The sequence below is a fragment of the Hypoxylon trugodes genome (assembly GCF_022578975.1).
Source record: "Hypoxylon trugodes strain CBS 135444 unplaced genomic scaffold F4822scaffold_9, whole genome shotgun sequence".
In the NCBI taxonomy this organism is placed as follows: domain Eukaryota; kingdom Fungi; phylum Ascomycota; class Sordariomycetes; order Xylariales; family Hypoxylaceae; genus Hypoxylon; species Hypoxylon trugodes.
The window spans coordinates 1128016-1151635 of NW_026250024.1; the positions used below are offsets into that span (position 1 = coordinate 1128016).

Genomic DNA, 23620 nt, shown 5'->3' on the forward strand with positions numbered 1-23620 from the left:
TGTGCTTGCGTTGCTAGCCTTATACATTACCTAGGTATAGCCTAGGAAGTTTTACGTATATTACTAAGTTCTATCGAAAGGGTAGTTTGTCAAGATAAGTCACGACTACACTCAAAGTCTCGTTCCCATTTTTGCGTTCTTGCCCATTTCCTTCTAATCTGCAGATCTACCTACGAGTTGAGTTGTGCCTAGCCAAACGCTTCTGGGGGGCTTTCCTCCCAACATCCACTTAAGCATCTTGTTCATACGGCATACGAGCGTACCCTAATAAAAAAAGGTAGTCATGATACACTAAGTCACAGCGTTATTATAGTTGGCACCATGTCTGTGTGTCTAGATAGCCAGAAGGTACGCACAGCCATCCCAACACTCAACCAAACCCCCAAAGAGCCTTGACACGCATAAGAAAAGAGTGAAGCACTTCATACCAGACGCACCTGCCCATAGTCCCCTAGCCCAAGCTCTATCGAGCAGCCGAATACCCGTCCCTATGCATTAGATATGTTCACCGCACGACATCTAGAACCTCCCCCCAAGAAGTCGGTGAACAGTCGTCTCATAAGTCACACAATCCGGATGATACCGTCGTAAGACTTGTCTCGGCACCTCTTTGTATCGTCACCTTGGCTCTACCTTGTAACATTCTCACCAAGGCCCCGTGATGGCCTAGAAGCCCTTCACTAGACAGCCATATCATCACACAACGTCGATCAATCACAAAGCACATCAAGACTTGTAGCATAAAGTTGGAAAGAGCCATATTATGTGTGTATTTACCGGAACCAGCGTTTTACGCCAGGTTCCCACTCATTCACATCCCATCCACCATCCCTCAACCCATTCAACTGTCTACACACCCAACAGCATGAGCATCTCCCATCCCATGCATGCACAGCCACACCTAGAATAAATACACGTTTACTTCCCATTCCCCCCTTCCTTCAACTCGGCCTGCCTCTTATATCTGTCGTAGGGCTCCCCCTTTACTCTCTTTCCATCCCATCTGTGTTGTTTACCCATACCTCGACAGATGTTGTTGCAGTTGTTTAGAACCCATAAACCCACACATCCGTCATAATTCGTCTCTTTCCCTTTCCTTCCCTCCTCCGCATCAAGAAAATCAAGAACGACATTGGAGAAAAAAGCAAAATAGAAAACTGATCCACCGCACCTTCCCTCTCCCTTCCAAAGAGACGAAAGATGATATTGGCCTCCCCTGAAATAAACAAAGGAAACATCCCCAACATCTATGCTCACCCGCTAACACAAACCATGTTTAGCGGGTAGGTATCGACATCCCGAAAGATGGAGCTGACACAGCCGTTCCGAAATCCCGCGTCTATCAACGTTGAGGATATCCGTTACGACTTTTATGTCTAGCGCCGCCATCTCGGAATGACGTTAGTACTAAGACATTATATTCCTCCAACCCGTGCCCATATCCCGGGGAGATAGGGATCATATGCGTAACATAAATAGCGAGCCTAGGCCGTCTCGTCAAGTTCGGACATAACCCGCCAGCAAAAACAAGCATATCCGCCTCCCCCAAAAGATCCTTCTCGGAGCATGTACACGGGAACAAGGCCGTATGTTTCGTACCGTGGCGTAAAGTCATGAGGTTACAAGAAATATCAATTCGATCCGCCGTGGTAGGATCGTCTCAGCGTGTTCATGAGTGGAATAGATCCCAGGCTCTCTCGCACAACCTTAAGAATTCCTCGCGCTTCTGTCGCTGGGTCTCGGGGCTATCCCGCCCGGCTCCGAATGGTCCTCTTCGAGTCGCAGAAGGCCCGTGGCCTAGCGGAGGACTGCTACCTTCCTCATACTCGGCACGAGTTCTTCGCTTGCTCGTACCTCGGCTAGCATCTAAGGGGTTGATTCCATTTCGGGGCGATGGCGGCGTCGGAGGCTGGTGTCCTGTGTAATGAACAAGCTTGGGTAATAATTCTGGTCGACCGCCAGATAGTTCGTGCTGAGCTTCCTCTGCTGACTTATACTCTCGAGTCCGACCTGACATAGGAGGCTGCGAGGGTGGTGGAGGGTGACCAGGCGATGCTAATGGCCCGTGACTTGAGCCGGGATATAGGGCGCGACTGCTTGTTTCGGCGTGTGATGGAAGCCCTTGACCACCGAATACATCTGATATCGGGGGCAAACGATTGGCTGTTTGGTTTGCGGGAACATGGTGAATGTGAGATGTGCTGGACAAGTTTGATGGCTGGTTGGCAAGATGCCGTGTTAGAGGCTGCGGGTTGTGGCGACCAGTAAAGGTTTGGCCCAGAGGCGCAGATTGGATTACTCGCTCATTGGCGAATTGTTCGTGGGAGGGCGCTACAATGCTTAAACCCGGAGGGGCCTTATTTCGTCGAGACATTCCTGGGGTCTTCGCGGCGAATTGGCTAATAGGGTCCTTATCCTTGCCGTCGGGTCCGTCCCCCTTTGCTGATTGCTGTTGTAATCTAGCCTCAATGATACGGCGTTGTTGTTCCCTAACATTCATGCTCTGTTGTAGATGTTCTTTCATTACTGGATCTTGCGTAACGAAACCGGGGGACAAACACGCGATACCGACTTCTTGGATGCCGAGTCCTTCCCTTCCCAATGCCGGGCGTGCCGTCGCGGCACCTGAGCCAGTGAGAGTATTTCTGGAAAGGTCTAACTTTCGCGGGCGGTGACGAGTAGAAGGTATATCTGGAGATCCGGGTTCCTTCTTTACAATAATCTTAGGTGCGGAAGCGTTAGAAACGTTTCGCGATCTGTAATCCCCACGAGACAATTAGCCACTGAATTGAGACCCGACCGAATGGCAACACAAGGGAATAGTAATCTTTTTACGGGTACAAATATTTTTTTAATGATGGATTGAAGGATCAGATGAGGCTAAGAGAAAAAAAAAATAACTAATAAACTTACGCGCTTGGGGGTGAAGACTTTGCCGCGGGCTGGGCAGCCGATCTGGTGGGACTTCGGCTGGTAGGACGTTGCGTCGCAGAGACAGGAACATTGTTCGGGGTGCCCGAAACCGCAGCTGAAGTACGTGGGACGGAGGGTGAAGCCACCGGCGCAGCGGCAGTTCCAGTTACAGCAGCTACAGTCGCTGAACTAGTAGCAGGTGCCAACTCAGCGTAGGCCGGTCTGTCATGGGGAGCCGGCGAAGGGGCCATGGCGATCGCTGCGCTCATGATGTACCAAGGGGATCAAGCTTTTTGCTTGATGTGGTAATTCCAGGTACGACGATGTGAGTTTGTAATTGAGTTTTTTTTTCTTGCCTCCCTTGTTTGCTGATCCTCTCTTATTTTTATTCCCGGCTGAAATGGGTGATGCGCCACGCGGGAGTTGGCAGCAGTAAGAAGAAAAAAATGGGCGCACAGGCTCTGAAGCGTTGCAGCGATGGGACTGACAAGACGCTCCAGACGTCAGTAAAATTGATTGACGAAGAAATGAGGCGCACTTGAAGCCCCCCCTTTCACACCTGTACTTTGCAGGTCTGGGTTGCAGAAATATTGATGTTGGGCCCCGATTATTGTGCGAGTTGCCTTTTGGCCAATAATGAGACTTTCCCTGTTCTCAATCTGCCCGACTCCGTATTGGTAGGGTGTTCCAAACGCGCCAATGATCGATTTGATCGATCGATTTAACCTATTAACTCCTCTGATGAACTACCTTAGCTTGCCAATCACGAATAGTGCGATGGATCAAATAGGCGGCGCGCGTCAGTTCCGAATAAGCAGGCAATCAGTTCTTGTTTTTTTCTCACTGTACTGCGCTTGAATGTTTCGGGCCTTGGACCGGACGGATCAAATGCAATGTGGTGCCGAGAGAGTCAATATTGGTGGGTGGGTGGTGGCCGACTGCAACTAACTTGGCCACGGGACGGAATGGATACCGGTGAGCCAGGTAGTCGGATGGGATCGAATTTCGATTGTCGGTTCGAGGGATGGCCCTGAAGATCGGATCCGATGGTTTTGATTTTTTTCCCCTCCTTTGTCCGTTGTGTTTTCTCTTTTCTTGCGAATGGACTTGTATTTCTACGAATTGTCCTTCTCTCTTTGGTTTGATATGCTTTTTTTTTCTCAGGTCGGTTAGGATTAATGAAGGCTAACTTTTCTTTCCTACCCTCCTCTTTTGAATACTACTACCACACTAAGTTGAACAAGTAATTGGCGATAATTCAAAATTCGTCGCGCTGCGTGGGACTCGTCACACAAAATGGGCGAGTCGCTTCGGGGAATGGGACGTCTGTCTGTCCGGTCGATGGGAGTTTCGGGGGGGATGTATTACTATGGTATTGGTATGGACAACTGCCAAAAAATTGTGGCTTGTGGGAATTGGAGATTCGGAAAACTCGAAAAACGTAACTAACTAGCACACAATACTTGGGCAGATAGCAGTAGATAAGTAGTAGGTGGTATATACGTATGAACCGCACCGAAATGGATTTTCCCCCGGGAGAATTAAAACAAGAGGAAATGGGGGAAAAGGAAACAAACGGATTATAGCGAGGAGAGGGAAGAGAAAAAAAAGATGTAGCGAAAGGAACTCTTGCAAGAAGACGGAGGTGCAGGAAGGAGTATGGATAGGAAGGATTAAGGTATGTAAGGTATGTAAGGTGCTAGCTTACTTAGGTCGAAGGGAGGGAAAGGGTAGAAAAAAGGTGTTTCTCGAGGCGGAAAGAGGGGCAGCGCTGATGGGTCGACCTCCCATGTTATTAGCGGTTTCCTTCAGGGACAGGACAGGAAGGGCCGGGAAGGCATGGGAAGGGCATGGGGAAAGGGCCATACTGGGTACATTCAGCACTTCGTAACATGGGAATATACTACGAGGTACGATGGTACATAGCCCTGTACTTACCTGATTGGGTACCCTGAGTCGTTAGCGTGCTTGAGCTAATGCTACAGGTACAGCACAGGCCCAGACGCGGCCTAAGACGCTAGTGTGCCAGGTAGACACTAGAGATTCAAATCCCTCCGAATCGCGATTTATGAAAGGGGAGACGGAATAACGAATGATACAGTTACGTGTGAGAGAAGTGTGGGTTTCGAACAAGAAAGAACCTTTTTTTTTCTTTTGCCTTTTCGTCTTTTCGTCTTATTCGTTTTGGGGAAGGACTCGACCCCTGTTTGACGAAGAAACAAGAGAGGCAAAAAAAGAAAAAGAAGACAATATTCAATTGGTTCCGATTACTCCGTTAGAGCACGGATGGATTTCAAGATACATACTATCGAATTCATGGGATGGACCCTTTTTCTTCAACTTGGGTTTTTTTGCTTAGCTGAAATGCCACTTAACCCCGATATCTATGCAAGTCATATTTCAATTATAATGGTATACAACTAGACAACTCGATCTATACACGTATAGCATATAGTCATACCTATACCTATAGACAAGAAACAATAATAATGGTCACGATGTATACATATATGTATCCACTTATATACTTCCAAGTAGCTACGTATCTACATAAGACTCGTCGCATGGTGAAACCAAACCAAGTGGGATTTTCTATCTTGTCTTGTCTTGTCTTGTCTCCTATTCCTATTCCTTTCTAACCCACATGAGCTCGCGCCACAATAAACTAGTATATCTATCTATCTGCAGGAAAGTAAGGAATATAGTAAAAAAGAAAAGAGGATAAGAAAAAAAGCATATTCAACTTGGAGTACATAACTCCGTGCATACATACATCACACTAAGCCTAGTCGGCGACGGCAGTCTGTGGGTACATATGTAACGAAAAGCCAATTCTAATTGTATAATTGTATGTATCATATCTTATTATTCCTCTCGTGTGATGTGTGAACGGTGAAGAAAAGAGAAGCCTTGTGGAACAGTTTCCTTTCTGGATGGGGTATTGGATGAGCCAAGGAATGGGGCCCCCGTTGCTCTGCCTCCGTAGATTGTTTTACATTGATGCTTAGCCAAACCCATCTAAGCCTTTTTGAATCCCCAGGGGTTATTTTTTCGTCCTCTTTTTTAAACCCCCCCCCTCGCCACTTGGAAGATGACGATGTAGCGATGAGGAGATATTCTAGAATTTATACTAGTTACTAGGTAGGTAGGTACTTAACACCATCCGTCGTCCCATTATCTGCAGTAGTAATAAAGTAATAAAGTAATTGGCTAGCTATATTCCATATATTCCGAGGAAGCAGCTGGCGAAAATGAAACTAATTAGTCCGGACCCTGTAGATTTACACAGACTATTGAAAATATGAGATGCTGGATCAAACCTCGGTTCGGACGGGTTCAGCAATATCATTCGCCCAATCATGTAACACAAGTCGCCGAAGAAATGTCATTAGTACATTAGCATGTACGTTAGCAGATTAGTAGTTGTAGTTCCTGGTAGTGTAGGGGTGGTAAAAGAGTAAAAAAAACAAGTAAAGTCGTGCTGCTAATACACTATGTAATATGTAGAAGGGGATCGTGGGAATGTGACCGTGCCCAATTAAGATCCCTCCCTCCCCCATCATCATACCTCTAGCGTACTTGTCCCCTTCCCTATCCTAGCGGCCTGGCTTATCCCGGCCACATCCACTCGTCCAAAAAGTTGCCGCGTGGTCCACCTGTCTTATACGAGTGCAACGTCGATTTTCAGGTGAATTCAGGTGAAGCTACGATACCATGTAATTGTGCTGTTGTGTTGGTCGGGGTTCCTTCAACACTATACTAATACAAGGTCTTAGGTTTCTTTTTTTGGTCATCCGGTCAGGGCTCCTTCGCCGCATCAGGTAGGTAAATTGCCCTTTTTTATCTTAATTTTCTTTGCTCCGGTAGATCGGATGAAGATTTGGATTCTTTGGATTGCCTCGAACCTTTTTTTTCTTCTCTACCTAGAGACTTAACCGAAATGGGCACCGTCCGTTTGGAAGCTTTCCTCCTGCCTTAGCGCTTCCACCTGCATATGCGGTATTGTACATTAGAAGAAAGTAAAAAAGAAAATTTAAAAATTGAATAGAATTCCAGAACAAGTAACCCCTTTTTCTTTCTTCGATACCTTCAATTAAACTCCTTCAACTGTCCATACTAAGTAGTTAGTTAACTGTGTCAAATATCAAAATGATGGTTTGGGTATGAAGGTAGTACTGTTATTCAGTTATAGGTATTCAAATTCTATTATACACCACCGCTCTTGTCATCTGTTTCAGTTGAAGTCTCCGATTTCAAAGGAATACAGGAATCGACAACGGGATTGCGGCTTGGAATGCCGTCTGCCGAGGAGCGTCACGTTTCTTACATAGTAGAAGTAAAACCAATGGTCCGTGAGCATATACCTATATCCTTTTTTCTTATGTATATTATTTTATGATTGGAAGTCTACTAGGATAAGTCGATCGCCGTCATGGGTATCTACGCAGAGGAAGGTCTTCGTATCGAGCAAGTGTAGATCCATCGTACACGTTGTTGTCTGGGGGGGCCGAGGGGCGGTCTTGTCTGAAATCCCCTGTTGATCGCCTTGTGAATCGTGATTTATGTTCACAGCATAGCGCAATACATAAGGCGTAAAAAACCCCTGCGTCTACCAAGTACGGAGCCATGTATGTACAGTCACTTACTTTACTACATAGGATAGGCCTGTTGGAACTTCTCCAATAAACCGATCATCAGCATTCATCATCATCAATGACATCGTAAGCCCCAAAAAGCCCAGACCGGATGACAACATTGGAAATGAGGAAGAGCAAGATTTGCGCCTCTCTCACACATACCACGTGTGTGGGTTTTTTATGAAGGGATATGAAAGGACGAAGCAATGAATTGCCGATGGCTGGTTGGGCGCAGCACAGCTTCAGGTTTGTAAGCGCCTTTACAAAGTTGAAACGCGAACCCTTGGCTCGTGTCCAATGAACCTTGCCCAGTGACTTTTCTTTCTTTCTTGCTTTCCTTTTTTTTCCCTTTTCATTTTGTTTTATTTCTTATTAATCTATTAATCCTCCCCAAAGTCCGACGAAAGTAGATGTCTCAGATTTCGAAAATCTGTAGGTAAGATCTTATCACCGAGGCGCTATTGGAAGCAGGTAGTAATGCGATGTCGTATATTGATTTTATGAAAGGGGAATTGTGATAAGTATGCATTCCCCCTTCAAATTAAAAATCAAAGCGTTGTAGCAAGATCTCGTTCCCCGATCAGTTAACCTGGGGGAAGAAGCATGAAAGCTCCGTGGAGGCGCTCTATTAAGGGCCATCCCGCATTACGAAATACATACCTATTCATGATCTGTTGCAACTATAGGTTAATGTATCTATATATGAGGTAGTCAGGTGGGTTTGGCCTAGAAGGCTAGATGGTCCGGGCAATATATACAGGTATATTTTTATCATTATTATTTTTACACTACTCCATGAGGTATAGTTCCCTTTGCAATTTGCCGCGCGGCAACGAAAAAAAAAGAAGTCAGAAATAGAATATTCAGCAGTTGTAGGTTGCTTTGTCCTCGAGGTAGGTACCCATACCCCATCCTTCCGTTTATATAAACAGGTCACAGGAATCGTGTTGGTGCTTCAGGAGACCACTCCCTTCACATCGATATCACATGCTGTCGTCACTCATCAGCAAGGGAAGATAATCCGCGCCGCCACATAGCCTGTAACCTGGGGTCTAAAACACAAGGAGTTACGCCATACATATGCCTACCCGAAAAAGTACATACCGCGCTTACGAGCCCTGAAGTGGAGGTTTTCAGGTGGAGATACCCTTTCATAGGCGCTACTCATACCCATCCACGACATTAAAAAGATATATATATCTACCGCAGGACTCTTCTCGTCGGCTAAATTAACGTTTAGATATTAGGGATACCATGCGATCCAATTGATATTATTCATGGCCATGCTTCTAGAAGGGCCAAGGCAAGGGGATCCCATCTCTTCAGCTGAGAAGCACTGCAGATGAAGCGAGCGTAACCCATCTGTCCGGTACGCGCAGGGAAATCCTCCAAGTGCAGGAAGTGCAAGTAGGTAGGTATCTGCGGTGGCGTCTTACTCCGCGAGCTTTCGTCTCCGCAAAGGATGTTTAGTCACCCATACTCATCGAGTGCCGAAAAAGTTTTGAGACACATAACACGAATCCCCTTTGACATCCCTGTGGGAGAAAAAGTTAAGGATTATGTGTGGTACGTGCGATCGGAGCAAAAAAAAAAAGTATTAGCTAGGCAGCGCCACGAGGCTGCAGGGTAATATGTTTATTTATGCCGCACAGGACAAGATAATGGTGTTGATTTCGGAAGTTATGCTAATGCTGGTTCATTTACATTATGATGAAACTCGGCTTACTACTGTAGCAGAGGAGAGATGACGATTGCTCGGTACCAGTTTCCTTTGATCGTGTGTTGCCATCCCAAATCTCGTCTAGCTTGACTCAAGCCGGAGTATATGTTGAAGGTCTGTGTTCGAGTTGGACAAAATCCCAACGGGTATTGCCGCCGGCTGCTGTTATCTTGGCTATACGGAAGACTTACCTAGTTTAACTAGGTACCGACGGAAGATATTGATACATAGAATATGTCTCACCTAAATCCTCTCCATCTTAGGCTTGTGCCACATATCCAAGCGGCCACGCGATCACGAGTCTCAACGGATACGAGCCCGTGCAACATATGTATCGGAAACACAAAAACGCGACTATTTCCACTGTAGCATACGAATACCTAGGTAGACATTATTAACGGTAGATTACCTTAGGCATGGGCCATGATAGGGAATATACGAGTTTCGTAGCACCAATATATTTATTAGCCTCATTCAATATCCGATCATGCGATAAGAGTTGATCTTTACGTCTATAGGGATATGAATAAGCTGCCAACCGCCTGTATCATATCGATGCTTTCCTTTCATAGAGTTACACATAGTCCATGGCTGAATCTAACTCAACTCTCGCTGCTTTATTTCGTGAGCTGGAACAAAGCTACTAGTACTGTTAACCCCCCTTTCGCCATCGATGATAGTAACAACATGTAATGCTATGTAAATGCCTCGAATTCTATGGCCCATATGAAGGCCTCGGTTGTCCAAAAGGGAATATCCACTCGAAAACTCCCGGCTCTAAAACAAACCCAGTCCGCCTTGTTGCCTTATCTATATCTCTTTGCCGGTTGCCCGTGTATCCTTTCTCGACAATCTAAACTCGTGAAACCAATCTATTCACTTGTCTGGGATGTGAAATCTTCCCCCTTTATCCCAAGCCCGATTCCCTTCTTCCGTCCCCTTACTACCGCCACCAGTGCCCTTCCGACAGCCTCCAGATCGCCTAGGATCGTGATGTGACCGCGGTCAGTGCTGATGCGACCGTCCCGCACAAGCTCATATCCTTCGGGTAACATGGCCTCGCGGGCTAGTACGACACCATCGCCACTGCGGAATAGGAGCTCATCGTACGCGTCTGCGCACGCGATCGCCTCCCGTGATTGGACGTGTGCTGCCCACACTGTCGGCACCTCCTTGCCGTAAATCACTGCCAGCGGCGGATAGGCATTCGACTCTGTATGCTCTGGCCGATGCTTTGTCTCCAGTCGGAACTGCTTGACCTCAGCTAAAGTCCGCTTTAGGTATGTGAAATTACGACTGCGTGTTACCGCGTCCTGATCTAGATGTTGGCGCTGAGCGCTTGCGCCTGAGTCCCCCTGTAGAGTCCCCATCTGTGGAGCTAATGTCCTGTCGTTAGAGACCTCCGCCTTTCGCGCCGCATCAGCAATGAGATTACATGTTGGTGACCGGGATTCGCTCGCCGCACTATTCCCCCGGCTCCTTAAAGGTGTGGGTAGTCTCTCGGATAGTTCCCGTAATGAACTAAATGTGCTTGAACGAGATCTGTAGGCGGGTAACGCTGGCTCAATTAATGGACTCCAGGCATATTTCACCCATTGCTGTGGGTCGAAGAAATCGACCGGATATTGCTCCCCGGTGTTTTTATTTATGAAACAGAAACCATCTTCTGGTAGGAATACGAAGGTTGTCCTTAACGAGAAATTGACTTGTGCCGTAAGAACCTTCTCATTGAAGAGTACAGCGTCTCCATTTCGGATCGGTCCCAGTATATTTATACATCGCTGTGGTGTACCAGCGTAAATCACGCCCGAGAATAGCTCAGGACGCTGATTTACGGCATGACGTGTAATAAGACCTCCTAGACTATGCGCAACGACAAGCGCTCCTTTGTCTTCAGGTGAGCCCACTCCCTGATTCGACGGTAGTTGTTCGAGGAAGGCGGTCAATTTCCGTGAGAGCAAGTGAGGACTTAATCTCCAGTCGTAGCCGTAATCCCATACTCTAAGTTTTCCCGCCTTAGCATTTTCGCATTCTCTTAGCCTTTTAAATAGTCGCTTCGATATATCAACCGGTCCAATATTCTTGAGCATACCGGATGCATAGATGCTCTCTTCCATCCTTTCTTCGTCTTCAGGATCTAAGCCGACTTCTAGATTTACTTTTCGGATGTTTAACCCAAGCTTCACTGGTACCCAAACTTGGCGGTTAGTTCTTGTAGACCTTAGCACAGAACCTCGGTATCCGCCCATAATCACGATATCACCTGTAAGTAGTTCCAGAGCGCGATCCAAGTCTGATGCATTGTCATCTCGGAAAATCGATGGGCTGGTTTCAAGGAAAGTCGAACTACGCATTGCACCAGGCAGAGAAGACTCGGACTGGTCAAATCCTAGTAATGAGTTCTTCTTGAGAGGAGCCGGTATGATGTTTGGTAGTTGAGGTAGCTGGGGTAATTTGAATGTCGGTCTATCCCAGCTATCTGTGATAGCCTTAAGTCTGCTGTTCTTTTGCTCCCGAACGTCGCCCCATCTTTCGTCATCACCGAAAGATGATACCCTAGATAGTGAATGATAAAGCATAGATTCATCGGAGGTTGACCTCCGCATTGCTCGCGGTCGATTTGGTGGTCGAGACAAAGCAGGGCCCTCAGCACTACGAAGAGATAAAGCCATCAGCGATTGCCTATTGGACGGTGGCGCTGTACTTCTGGGGGTCAGAGTCGATGCTTCGGTGAGGGAAGCCGCATAATGATTATTCCCAGCTGCGCTGTCGGGAGAAAGAAAAGCTCTTTTCGGATCAGGCCCTATGCTTTTGGACGAGGAAGGTCCCGAGAAGAACGACTGAAACGAGATAGAAGGCATAGAGGGCATAGAAGGTAAAGCTTCTCGTATCCTCTTCAAAGCATCAGCTCCTCCGGATGAAGATCGACGGTGTCTATTTTGACCAAACACATTTGATAAGGCAGGTTTTGGACCAGCCTCGTTTTGCACCACCATCTGCTTCGGACCAGATTGCCATGGTGAGGGAAATCTATACATTGGTGAAGAACTCGATGGGAGTTGGCCTAGAGAAAGGCCCCTGTTTTGGCGTGTTGGAGCTTTGGTCGTGACTGTGGCCGGCTGATTCACCGTTGGTTTAGAGGGTCCTAGTAACGGCGAAGGCTCGGCTTCAGGAGTTACACTTCCTTCAATAACGCTGAATAGACCACCGCCGGGTAGACGTTCCAAGGCTGCGGCCTTCTCGGCTGCAGGAGTCTTCGGCAACGTGAGCCTCGTGGCCGCGGGGCTCAAGGCCGGCTGGATAATAGATTGGGCGTCATCCTGATCAATATACAGCGGCTCTTCATCTGCTGCACCATCAGACGTCGGTGACGCCTCTCCATCAGAAACTACTAGGCTAGGTGGGTCCCGTACACCTAGCAGAGATGAGTCCCGGGGCTGGTGTGGAGGTGTAGTCGCCATACTGCCCAATTCAGCCGATGTCATTGCCAATTGGGCTTTATGGATCTATCTGAATCATCCGTTCTGATATTGTGAATAAAAAACTTCCGACTGAACATTTGGTAGAAATCATAAACCACCGAGCAGATAAGGTCGCATGGCCGGAAGCACCGGGGAGGCGACTAATAGCGCTTTCAAGCGAAGGGGAATTATTTTATCTAAAAAGTTAAGCTCGTGACTCGGGGAAATAGCAACGGAGAGTATTGGTAGTCCACGCTAGTTTGGGTCGAGCGGGTTTGCTATTTATTATATGCGAATCATCAACGCCTATTCGAAGATGGAGAGGTTGACGGGTCGGTATTGGGTCTTTGTCGGGATTGACGGGGCCGACATCTGCTTTATCACCAGATACCTTCCGGTTGGGCTAGACAATGGGGTTGTAAAAGTGAATCAAGGGAATAGAAAAATAAAAAATAAAAATGAATGATTTGATAAGAAACCGGGGTCTAATTGAGTCTGGACCTAAGCAAATTTAACAAACCTTAGTAATAATAAGTTAGGTATTCACATGGGGATTGTTCCTGCCGCTATGCCCGCTAGCAAGGCGTAACCACGTATCAATCATGTATAACCAGGTAAGAACTCCCCTCTACCCTATGACACGTACTCTCCCATTCGAAAAGGATCTAAGGTTATTTCCGCCTGAACTAAAAGCCCCATGTTGCCATGTTTCTTTTTCCCCAACTTGGGTTTTTTTTTTCGGTATTATTTGGGCGCAGTTCCCCTGTAAATTGCTTCGTCGAAGGAAGTAGTGGGTAAGCTCAGCTTTATCGCCAACCATTGATGTTTCAATAAACACTTACATCTAATGATAAAAAGGGAAACCCAACCAGCGAATCGGGTGGCGGTGTAAGCTTACAGAGCAACATGAAAAGATAGCAGCCTAGAAACTGTAACTGCCAACAGTTTGCATACAGTTACATGTTTGCTAAGGCTATTCGTATAATTTTCGTATTAATTATCCTCTAACAATGATCGTGATCTTAAATGTCTTTTTGCGAAAAAGGATAAACACACTACGACGATCTGCGGGATTGGGGGTCCTAAGACACACAGCCGCCTTGGGAACTACGGAAATGGATTGGCTTATTTTCTCCAACGATTATTGGTCGCTTTATGCACACTGACGAAATCACTTCTTATTATTGCAGGTTTGTTAGGTTGACCGCTACTGCAGATGTACATTCTCAGCTCCCGCCCCAAATTGTGAATTTTTTCGTTTTCAGCCAATCAGAAATGTCGTTTGCACCTCGGGATTGAATACGTCGTACAAAATTCGCATCATCGCAACCCTTAGGAACGAATGCGAATTTTAATGAACACCCTCCACATTTGATTATGTCTCAAATCTGATACCCAGAGTCGAATCAATTTCTTTAACCTTCTCAACCGATCTCAGATAACCGGGATGATTCTCTAGCCTGTCGATGTATGCAAAGAACTTGGGGAATAATGCTTTAGGACCCCCAGCCTCCCATGACCCGAAAGTCTCGAATTTATCTTTCGCCGAAATCAATGCGAAACTGAGTAACACATCCGCAGCCGTGAGCTCCGGTCCACATAGGTAATCGCCTCCGGAAGTATTTAGCTGCTGCTCAAGGAATTCCAATTGCGCCTTTACATTAGGAAAGATAAGACCTTTGAAAATCTGATTGGCGACCATGGATGTAATAGGGCGGATGAAGAAGGGAATTTGGGTACTCTTCAGCGCTCCTAGGACCATTGATAGGAAGAGCATCGGCATTAAAGATCCCTCGGCGTAATGAAGGTAATACTGCCACCGGAGCCATTGCTCTGTCTCACCACCAGCCTTGCCCTCTTGGCCGTCCTTCCAGCGTTTGGGCATCATGGTGGTTCCTTGACTGAAATGTTCACTCAAATATTGAGCAATGAACCCGCTTTCGGCCAGCACGACTGAGTCCGTAGAACCCGTAGGGGTAATCGTAACTGTGGGTGACTTGCCCAACGGATGAATCTTCTTCAATTCGGGAGGAGCAAATCTGTTCACCCGATGGAATGTTTCAATTTCGTAAGTCACATTGAGTTCCTCGAGAAGCCATAGGATATTCTGGGCGCGAGATTGCTCCAGCCTGATCAATTGTTAGCAACAAACTGATTCGCGATTGTCATGAATGTTGAGACAACACACCAGTAGAGCTTAATCTTGGGCTGCTCTTCAGTTGTCATGATCGCTAATAGGGGATTTAGGTATGATATGTATTATAGTATCAGGACAGGAAGACTTTATGTAATTGATAAGGTCGAAGTGTTAAAGAGATGACTATTTAACTTGGAATTTGAGTCACAGTTGGTGAGAAGGATTCTCTATGTGTAGCCTGAGCTAGGCTAAGCTTTGTATCACTAGCAGAAGCTACCGAGGTAGGTTTCCTTTTTATTCCTTATAGCTTTGTTGGCTACATCATAGAATTTCAATTGTCAACGGAGAGCACAGAGGATATGATCGTTAATTTACAGATGTTATGTCAGATACTAGTATCTTTCGAATTTAGTAGTGCTATTTCCGATAGCATTAGAGTTTATGTCATTATGTACCTACCTAAGGTATAAATTAATTTCTGACGACATGAATTAAATGAAGAACTATGGTCGCTGAATTCTTGGCATGTAGCGTTCCTAGCAGCTGAGACTTGGCAAAATCTTGGAATTCCAAGGTTTAATAAGCAAAGTTGAGCAAGCCACCTGTGGCTAGTTACAACCCCACATATCAAGTGTCAAGCCATCCGAGCACCTTTAATCAATCGAAGCTTCAATTAACTCAGGTCAATCCAAGTAGATTGCCCCAAAACAACCACACATACACAATCCATTCAGTGCACGGCGACTGCCTATCTACGTCAAGATGGCGGGCGTACAGCACTACCGTATGTCCACCCGCGACACCTCAATTGCGACATTTGATTAGGAACAACAAAGCTGACATCGATAATAGGCATGGCGTTGGACCCGGCCATCCAGAAGCTGGGAAGTACGTTTACCCATTTCCTCACGACGGTCGCTCCCAAGAGTGTAGATGATAGGTTGAAGGATGATAGAGGGAAGCTAATTCGTCCATCGTAGCCATGACCACGAACCGTCACCAATACTTCCGATGGACTGCCCGAAGCGCTCGTATCAATTTCGCATTCGTCGTTGCCGTACCGACTATCCTCGGCATCATTGCATACAAGGCCGATGTGGGTAACTGGACTCATCCTACTATAGCCCATCTAGCCCAAGATTATTCGAAACCTAGATTGCTAACGCAAGACTCTGAATCTAGGGCAAGTGGGATTTCCGTGCGAAGAGGAAGGGCGACCTTATCAGTGAATTTTAAAGGATGTTCGTAAAAGAGAAACGGGGACGATTGTATATAAGGATAAATGCATTGTGGAAATTCAATAAACTTGGTCAACAAATGAACCTCCGCGTCGGTTGAGGAATACCACCATGTGCCTGGAAGTGATTGTTAAAGGACCCGGTGTTTTGCCCTGGTGCCCTAGTATTCTAGCCGTATACCTCAAAAGCTCTCTAGGTATATTTTATACTCCCGCCGGGAAGATAAAGGTAGTAGGAGAGATGTAGGTATATTCCCATGTTGGTCTTGCGTCTTGATATACAGTCCAAAACCTCGACAATTCTATTTTCTTATTTCAACACTACTCACTCTAACTGAATCGGCAACTGGCAATGGGCATATTTTTCTAGATGGGAGATAAATTTAAATCGATTGATGTCGTAAATTGTTCCCTCTCACAAACTATGATCCTTTCACGAAGTAGAATAGAAGTCACTCATAATTGCCATGATAGGCCATGTCAATTGGTGATAAAATGCTGCCATATAAAGTTGAGATAAATAATAACACCCATCGAATAAGAAATGATATAGCAAACTTTTAATGATGCAAATGCTCCCTCACCCAATTCCCATGCACCAGACCCCAAACTATGCAATATCATCAGAAATATGAAATGTGAAAAAGTACAAAACTGCAGGCGATGTTGGGTATCTGCAATGATTTCTTTGTTGAATGTCAAACGGAGCATTCGGGTATCAATTCGCGTCTAGCAGCGAAGCTCAGACATAGTGTTGCGATCTGCTTGTAAGTTAGTAAATATCGTTGAACTTGTGGTATGTAGTACCCAACTACGGCGTTCAAGAGATGAAGAATGAATAGCTTACTCACTCTTTCATTGGTCCTCACGGAACATATCTATACCATTCTTCCCATATTTTTTCTACCATCCATTGTCTACCGGTCTGATTTGGAACCCGGCCGTCCCCCATCTTAGAGGCCATCGTAAGCCACACCACCATGATGACATCCACGGTATATCAAAACCGTTGTCTTCCTCCTCTACCTCGGCCCATTGCAGGCGGGTCAGGTAGTCTTTCTCCTCTTCTCCACTCACCCATGGGTATGTTACCAAACCCATCGAATCCTCTTCCGCTGTTCCTTGACCTACCAGGTCGAACATGCCCGTTTTCATGCTCCCTGCTCCCAAACGAGCCGCTTGGAGGTCTTCCCGCAGAGTATCTGGGTTCTCTGGGGTTGGTACTAGGGCCAGTCCTAGCACTAGATGCAGGCGCAACAGACCCATCAGGCAGCGGGTGTAGGACAGCGCAAGAGATATAATCACCAACAACGAACCTAGACTCTCCTAGGGTCTTGTCACCATCATTATCAACCCCAGCAGCGTCTGGATCCTCCCCACCCTCAGCCTCTGGGTCCTCGGGATCCAGACCTCTTCCCCGATTCCCGTTGCCCCCACTACCACCCCCTATTACTACACTCCCCAAGTCTTTGACAGTGTATTTTGCAGAAGCGCTATGGTGGCCCGCGGCGACGGCGTTGCTGCCTCGTGTATCGGGGAATATGAGACGGAAGACTAGGCGCGTGCCAATAGCTGGGTCGGGGAGGAGGCCAGGTCTCGCGGCGGCGATGATGTATGTGAGTTCTGTTAAAGTGCAATCGGGCCAGGTGTGGATGGTGATATGCGGCGGAAGAGGTGACGTAGTGAACTCGTCGGGTCTAGAAGATCTCGTGTGAGTTGAAAGCAATCCTAGAGGAACCCCTACTAGTTGTCCAGTTGGCCAACTGACTGGTTCATCCCAACTTACCTGTGAAACGCGCCGGTTCGATAGAATAGCCGTAGCATAAACGGCGGTGTTGTGTGACGATCCATGGTTAGTGATGGTGGTAGAAGGTGGTTAGTGGTGGTGTCCGAGTAGCACCTTCGGGGGGACAACCTAGTAGACACTGTTATATCATGTTGCTACGAAAACAAGTTGACGTAGTTGAATTCTAGAAAGGAGTGATTTGTGAAGAGTGAATAAATAATGCGGTTTCGAAATTCAGATCTTCAAAGCCGAGGACGTCGGAGCCGTTTGTTGAACAAGCTCCAAATGCAGAATCCAGATTTCTAATGTTTTAGGAGCGAAAGCAAACGCGGGAGCCCGCAGCTTCACCGATAAGATTAATACCTACAAAGGGGAGAAACCGCTGTGGGCGCAAGTTAAATAGAGTTATAAGGTCCCACCCCACTACATATACCCTAGAAATTTAGGGGTTTTTAGTGCCCGCAACGCATCGCAACGCGTGCGGTGATGTAACCACGTAGCTTTGCATGTCGGTCTTTCCCGCATAATTCGCCGATATCGTTAGGTACCTACTCCCGAGGCTCTGTTGTTCCCCATAATGCGCTGGAGAACTTTCTCCAGGGCTCCATAGTGTGTTTCTTTTCCCCATAGATAATTCAATTAGTGAATCCCGCCTGCCATCCCCTCCAATCTTCATACCTAAATAATTCAAATAATTCATACAAAAACACCATTCTTCAACACACCCAATTATCTACGAGCCCATACCGTCGATCATATAGCTGAAACTTATTCCCATTTAAAACCCCAATCCAACAATCCATAACACCACACCCCCATAGTGATCCGCGTCCCGCGACGCCCCAACACACCTATCACCATGGACTTCGCAGCCCTCATGTCCAAAGAACTGGCCAAGGCATCTCCTAAACCCACCGATGATTCATCCTCCACCAGCAAAAAATACATCCGCCGTTCCGAAGCCGAGGCTCAACGCGAAGCAGCCTACCTCGCGGAACAAAAAGCGCTTGAGGAAAAGCGCCAAGCCAAAGCCTTGGAAAAGCGCAAACGCGACGAAGAAGCCGCCACCGAGTCTCGTGCGCGGGAAGAAAAACGGCGGAAGCTCGAAGAAGAAACACGACGCAGACGAGAAGAGCAAGCCGCGGAGGAAGAACGGCAGCGACGGAAACGATTGGGACTCCCGGAGTTGGTGAAGGAGGATAGTGCGAATGGAAGTCGCGAGGGCAGTGTGGAGGAAGAAGATATACCCGATGATGAACTCGTAGCTAAGCTGCGCGAGTTGGGACACCCAGTTACGCTGTTCGGGGAGACGCATCGCGCGAGGTTGAAGAGGTATAAACGTCTCACTACTACGGTGACGGCAGGCCCCATACCGACGACGCTGAAGTTGGTTGAGGAGAAGGATATGAAAGTCGACGCGGCCTCGATACCGCAAGACAAGGCTGGACGACAGTACTTATTCCGACAATTGGCATCGTATTTTACGATGGTACTTCGAGAATGGGAGGCAGCGCTCGCGCGGGAAGAACGAGAACGAGACTCTCGCGATACGTTCGCGGGGAAGGCTGCTGTCAACGCTATGGTATCGAGTCGGGATAATATGGTCCCTCTATTCCGACGGTTTGAGAAAGGCGATCTGGAAGACGACATCATAAAACCCGTGGTCGAGATTGTACAAGCAGCACAAGAACGGCGTTACGTCGATGCCAATGATGGATACCTACGACTAAGTATCGGTAAGGCAGCATGGCCTATCGGTGTTACAATGGTGGGTATCCACGAGCGAAGTGCGCGAGAAAAGTTGCATGATGGTGAGAGGGGTCACATTATGAGTGATGAAGTTACGAGGAAGTACTTGCAGAGTATTAAAAGGTGTCTTACGTTCGCTCAAGTGCGATGGCCACCTGAAGATATCAGACAGTTGATGGGATAATGCGGTAGATTATAGAATAAGAATATATCTAATTCCGAGGCTACCTAATCATAGGGTATTTTCATGAATCTCATACTCTCGAATGGCACGTCTAGCCATCTCCACGTCACTTCGTAAAGCGTTCCTTAATGATTCTGATGCAGTGCCCGTAACGCCTTTATCCTAGCAACTCCTTAGTGGCGAATAGGTCATATCTGTGCCTACCTATGCAGCATCTAAGTAGTTTCCGCCCTTGTCGATTACAAGTTATACCTACCAGTGCTGATTTTCTTGATACTTTCGTTCACTTCCATCTCGGAATTCGTGCCTTCGCCAGGAGCTGTCTTATACTTAGCTCAGTACCCGGCCTCTCAGGCTTGCCGTCCTACATTGGCGCAAGTCCTTTCTAAGCCGTCGCCTCGCTAGAACCCAGCTGCCGTCGAGAATCATCCGGGAAAAGATCATTTACGCCAGGAAGAGTGCCAAATCCTTTTCGGTACCCCTTGACTTCGAGATCTGCCGCCGCGATATTCATTCGTCGAATTCGCTCTAGGATTTCTTTCTCGTAGTTATTCGCTGCATCTAGGGCCTTTTTCTGCATAGCAGCTCGGGAATTGGTGGAGACCGCAACGAGGAGCTGAATCGACATCTTAGCAATTTAGTACTATCAAATAATTATTCTTACTCACCCTATCAATAGTGTTGATCCGCGCGTTCAAGGCTCCGCTCTTGATCATGTTAACAAGTTCTGGTTCGATAGATTCCCCAGGTTTGCTAAAGACAGCGTTCATTGTGTCGAGAGTGACGCATGAGAACGGCAAGAAGTACTGGACGATGCACTTGTTGCGAATCTTGGAGAAGAGTACCGAAACATGCTTCTGAAGATAGAGATCAAGGAGGTAATCGTTCCGGTATGACTCGAGGATTTCCAGGCAGGCTGAGTATCGCCCATTGACGAACATAGAGACAGCTTTACGGATATGTGGTTCGAGTTCCAAGTAGTTTCTGAAGTTAGAGTTGTCTAGAACTCGAGATTGCAACTCCAATCGGTCCATCGAAGCGAGTGCCAAAAGTCCACCATACGTAGCGACATCATTGGGGCTGGCGACGTCGTTATATTTCTGACAAACGATCGGATCCCCAACCTCAAGGAAGTTCCTGGCAGCTTCGTGGTACTTGCCGTTCCCAAGATATGCCAGACCAGCAACCATTCTCTGGTAAGGCTGCTCGGAACTCTGCTCTTCATTGCCGATGTTGACCACTAGAACCTTGTTGACGTTTGCCAGCACACCGGTCCAATCTCGCTTTTGTAACATGATGCTCACGACATGTTTTCCTACGTCTTGAATGTGGGACTGGGTACTGGCATCGGGTCGCATCTTAATGTAGGTCTCGGAAGCAGCATTTAAGTCCCCGACGGCCTCTAAATGTTCGCCAAGGTCGCGGTGGCCAATCTAAGATTATTAGCATTACTTGTTCTAATAAAATTAGGCGTGACTTCGTACCCTGATGCTTTCTTTAACTAGGTTGTTCTTATAACCCTTAAGTTCGGTCTCAAGTCGCTGCGTCTCGGTCTTATTTGACTTGTCCGTCGCGGCGACCCAGGCTTCATCCCATCTGGCCTCGGGCTCATGGGGGGCAGCAAGGCGGATACATTCGAAGGCGTCTTTGTATCGTTGGATATCTTTACCGCTTTTGGCTTCGGCTACGGCAGCTTTTAAAGCGTCGACACATAACGGTACGGAGCATTGGCCGATCAATAAGAGTCTCTCGAACCGTGTGCGACCTGTCAAAGCGGGTGAGATGCTTGTTGCTGTAACAAACGGACCAGCGAAGCTGGGAAATGGAACGGACATGGCGGGGATAACGAACCTTTGTAGTTGGATATGTATAGATCGAGATCGAGTTTGGGGGGATCTATAGAGTACTAATGTTAGCAAATCTCTGAATAGCTTGTTTCAATGTGCATCGTACCTTTAATGATGATTCCTCCCTGGTTGTCCATGGCGGTAAAGTAGGCGAGTAGATGCTGTTCGGCGGCCATGGTGCCGGCACTACTTTAGCGATGATCTAGTTGCTCGATGTGTGATTTTGATGATATGTAGAATTAAATGTCCGAGAAAAAAAATTGACAATGATGTTTCCGGTAGCTTAACCCGCGTGTGTGTATTTATGTTAAGTAGCTAAGGTTTAAAGTTGTTCAAGGTAGGGTTCAATAAGGCAAAGGCAATCGCAATCGACGTATAACACGAAAAAGCTACGTCTGCCTAGGTACCTAGGTATTTTGGCGGGGTAGCTTGGACGCTTTCCCTATCGGCTTAACTCACCTCTTATCTTATCAGACTCACATCCGCAATGCGAGATTCTATTGGACATTGACCCAGGTACGTGGGCGTAGGGCTTAAAGCGGGGATGGTGTGTATTCAGTAAACTTTGTGAGACTTGATAGGACCATCACCAATCTCACATCCACACCAAGACTTTCAACTCTATTCATATCACAGCCTCATCTATGCCACTTCTTCAATGTCGGACAAGCTACAGCAGAAATAAAGCAAAGTGGCTTAATTTTCATAGCACGAGGGACCGAAGATCCTTCTATATTAAGGATTCCGCGCAAATAAAACTCGGCCACCCCCATCTTGTCGAATACCATTGCTAAGTCTTACATCAATGTACCATCACTGACACGAACGAACCAATTAACTAGCATGATACTTAGAGCAGCGCTCTCAACTCAACTGCTGCCAAGCGATGGCTTATAATCTTGTTACGCACAGAAACAGAAACCAACAGTAATGGAAGTTGGGAATAATAACTAAAACAACCTATAAGTGATCCTAGACTAATCTATCTATGAGTCTATAGTGATATAACATCGTCCGAGTGGAAATTTACGCTAGGAAAAGCGCATACAGGTAGGGACATGGTCTATTACTGCTACTACCTTTCGCGCATGTATTCACAGTATTCACACGAACGTACTGTGTTTTTCATCTCTAGCGTCGCCATCCTTTGTCAAACCCCAAACTATTTTTATTCTTATCATGCGGATGCTAGGATAAGGAATTGTCTACTTTATGATTTTAATAGGAGAGGATGCGTTTTACGGTTGTTATATTGAGAGACCAGGTAGATTCCAATTCACAAGGAGCGAGCATATGCGGCATGTTCATCAACCATAACAGCCACCTAATTTTTCTATTACACCGAATTTGGCCGATTAGGGGATTTCATACATGAACGGGACATGGGATTGACGAGGTATGTACTTCTACGGAGATGCGACACCAAATTCCCATTATTGAATTATTGCATTTGGGAAGACTGTGTAAGTGTAAGACAAACCCGGATTTCCTGCGGAACCCGAGGGTTGCTGATGCGTCTTGTCACAAAATGCCCTATCGCTATCCTAATTCTTCCTTCTTTTTTCCTCTCTCCGTAGTGGACCTAAATGAGATTCATGTCTTGAATGCTGCCAAGCTTCAGGTTTGGCCTTGCACGGTGACGTGAGCTCCAATAATCGGCCATTCCGATTGATAGGAGCCTTGTCGGTGGAGAGGGCCAAGACGACGGTGTGCCGGTTTTCCGGTTCCTCTGTATCTTGCTCGGCTTCAACAATAAGAGGCATCGTATTAGCCTGTACGTACCCCCCCTTAAGCTACTATATGATACACCGGCAAGGATAGAAAGAGATACTACGTATACCCAGGTATTGCCAAGTTAAAGACATCTCAATAGTAGATGATCGATACCCGGATAGTAATGATTTCTATCTTTGTTCCTTTAGCCTCATCTACATCTTTTTGCTTTTCGA

The 23620-nt window shown here is 46.7% G+C and overlaps 8 protein-coding genes across 8 annotated transcripts; 2 read left to right on the forward strand and 6 right to left on the reverse strand.

Annotated features, from left to right (window-relative positions):
* Positions 1 to 1458: 1458 nt before the first annotated feature.
* F4822DRAFT_370440 (uncharacterized protein) lies at positions 1459 to 3397 on the reverse strand. Its single transcript, XM_051456259.1, has 2 exons — positions 2914 to 3397; positions 1459 to 2756 (listed from the first exon to the last, which is right to left on the reverse strand). Exons 1-2 carry the CDS (start codon positions 3180 to 3182, stop codon positions 1670 to 1672), a joined length of 1356 nt encoding a protein of 451 aa, XP_051310463.1. The 5' UTR covers positions 3183 to 3397; the 3' UTR covers positions 1459 to 1669.
* A 6745-nt stretch (positions 3398 to 10142) lies between these two features.
* On the reverse strand, positions 10143 to 12731 carry F4822DRAFT_438485 (uncharacterized protein; the record flags this gene model as incomplete). The annotated part of the gene is made up of 1 exon (XM_051462524.1): positions 10143 to 12731. The coding sequence occupies one exon, from the start codon at positions 12729 to 12731 to the stop codon at positions 10143 to 10145; it is 2589 nt and encodes an 862-aa protein (XP_051310464.1).
* Positions 12732 to 13887: 1156 nt separating this feature from the next.
* On the reverse strand, positions 13888 to 15538 carry F4822DRAFT_415980 (putative glutathione S-transferase). The gene is made up of 2 exons (XM_051459287.1): positions 14920 to 15538; positions 13888 to 14860 (listed from the first exon to the last, which is right to left on the reverse strand). The coding sequence occupies exons 1-2, from the start codon at positions 14955 to 14957 to the stop codon at positions 14107 to 14109; spliced, it is 792 nt and encodes a 263-aa protein (XP_051310465.1). The 5' UTR covers positions 14958 to 15538; the 3' UTR covers positions 13888 to 14106.
* F4822DRAFT_415983 (NADH:ubiquinone oxidoreductase 6.6kD subunit) lies at positions 15539 to 16227 on the forward strand. Its single transcript, XM_051459288.1, has 4 exons — positions 15539 to 15652; positions 15721 to 15756; positions 15849 to 15964; positions 16051 to 16227. Exons 1-4 carry the CDS (start codon positions 15631 to 15633, stop codon positions 16102 to 16104), a joined length of 228 nt encoding a protein of 75 aa, XP_051310466.1. The 5' UTR covers positions 15539 to 15630; the 3' UTR covers positions 16105 to 16227.
* Positions 16228 to 16446: 219 nt separating this feature from the next.
* Positions 16447 to 16979, reverse strand: F4822DRAFT_415985 (uncharacterized protein). Its single transcript, XM_051459289.1, has 2 exons — positions 16957 to 16979; positions 16447 to 16869 (listed from the first exon to the last, which is right to left on the reverse strand). The coding sequence occupies exon 2, from the start codon at positions 16814 to 16816 to the stop codon at positions 16586 to 16588; it is 231 nt and encodes a 76-aa protein (XP_051310468.1). The 5' UTR covers positions 16817 to 16869; positions 16957 to 16979; the 3' UTR covers positions 16447 to 16585.
* F4822DRAFT_415986 (Sin3 associated polypeptide p18-domain-containing protein) lies at positions 16447 to 18318 on the reverse strand. The gene is made up of 3 exons (XM_051459290.1): positions 17892 to 18318; positions 16957 to 17802; positions 16447 to 16866 (listed from the first exon to the last, which is right to left on the reverse strand). Exons 1-2 carry the CDS (start codon positions 17954 to 17956, stop codon positions 17106 to 17108), a joined length of 762 nt encoding a protein of 253 aa, XP_051310467.1. The 5' UTR covers positions 17957 to 18318; the 3' UTR covers positions 16447 to 16866; positions 16957 to 17105.
* A 162-nt stretch (positions 18319 to 18480) lies between these two features.
* On the forward strand, positions 18481 to 19855 carry F4822DRAFT_415990 (uncharacterized protein). Its single transcript, XM_051459291.1, has one exon. It carries the CDS (start codon positions 18751 to 18753, stop codon positions 19822 to 19824), a length of 1074 nt encoding a protein of 357 aa, XP_051310469.1. The 5' UTR covers positions 18481 to 18750; the 3' UTR covers positions 19825 to 19855.
* On the reverse strand, positions 19856 to 22111 carry F4822DRAFT_415992 (26S proteasome subunit RPN7-domain-containing protein). Its single transcript, XM_051459292.1, has 5 exons — positions 21778 to 22111; positions 21676 to 21720; positions 21309 to 21589; positions 20493 to 21257; positions 19856 to 20440 (listed from the first exon to the last, which is right to left on the reverse strand). The coding sequence occupies exons 1-5, from the start codon at positions 21845 to 21847 to the stop codon at positions 20210 to 20212; spliced, it is 1392 nt and encodes a 463-aa protein (XP_051310470.1). The 5' UTR covers positions 21848 to 22111; the 3' UTR covers positions 19856 to 20209.
* Positions 22112 to 23620: the final 1509 nt, after the last annotated feature.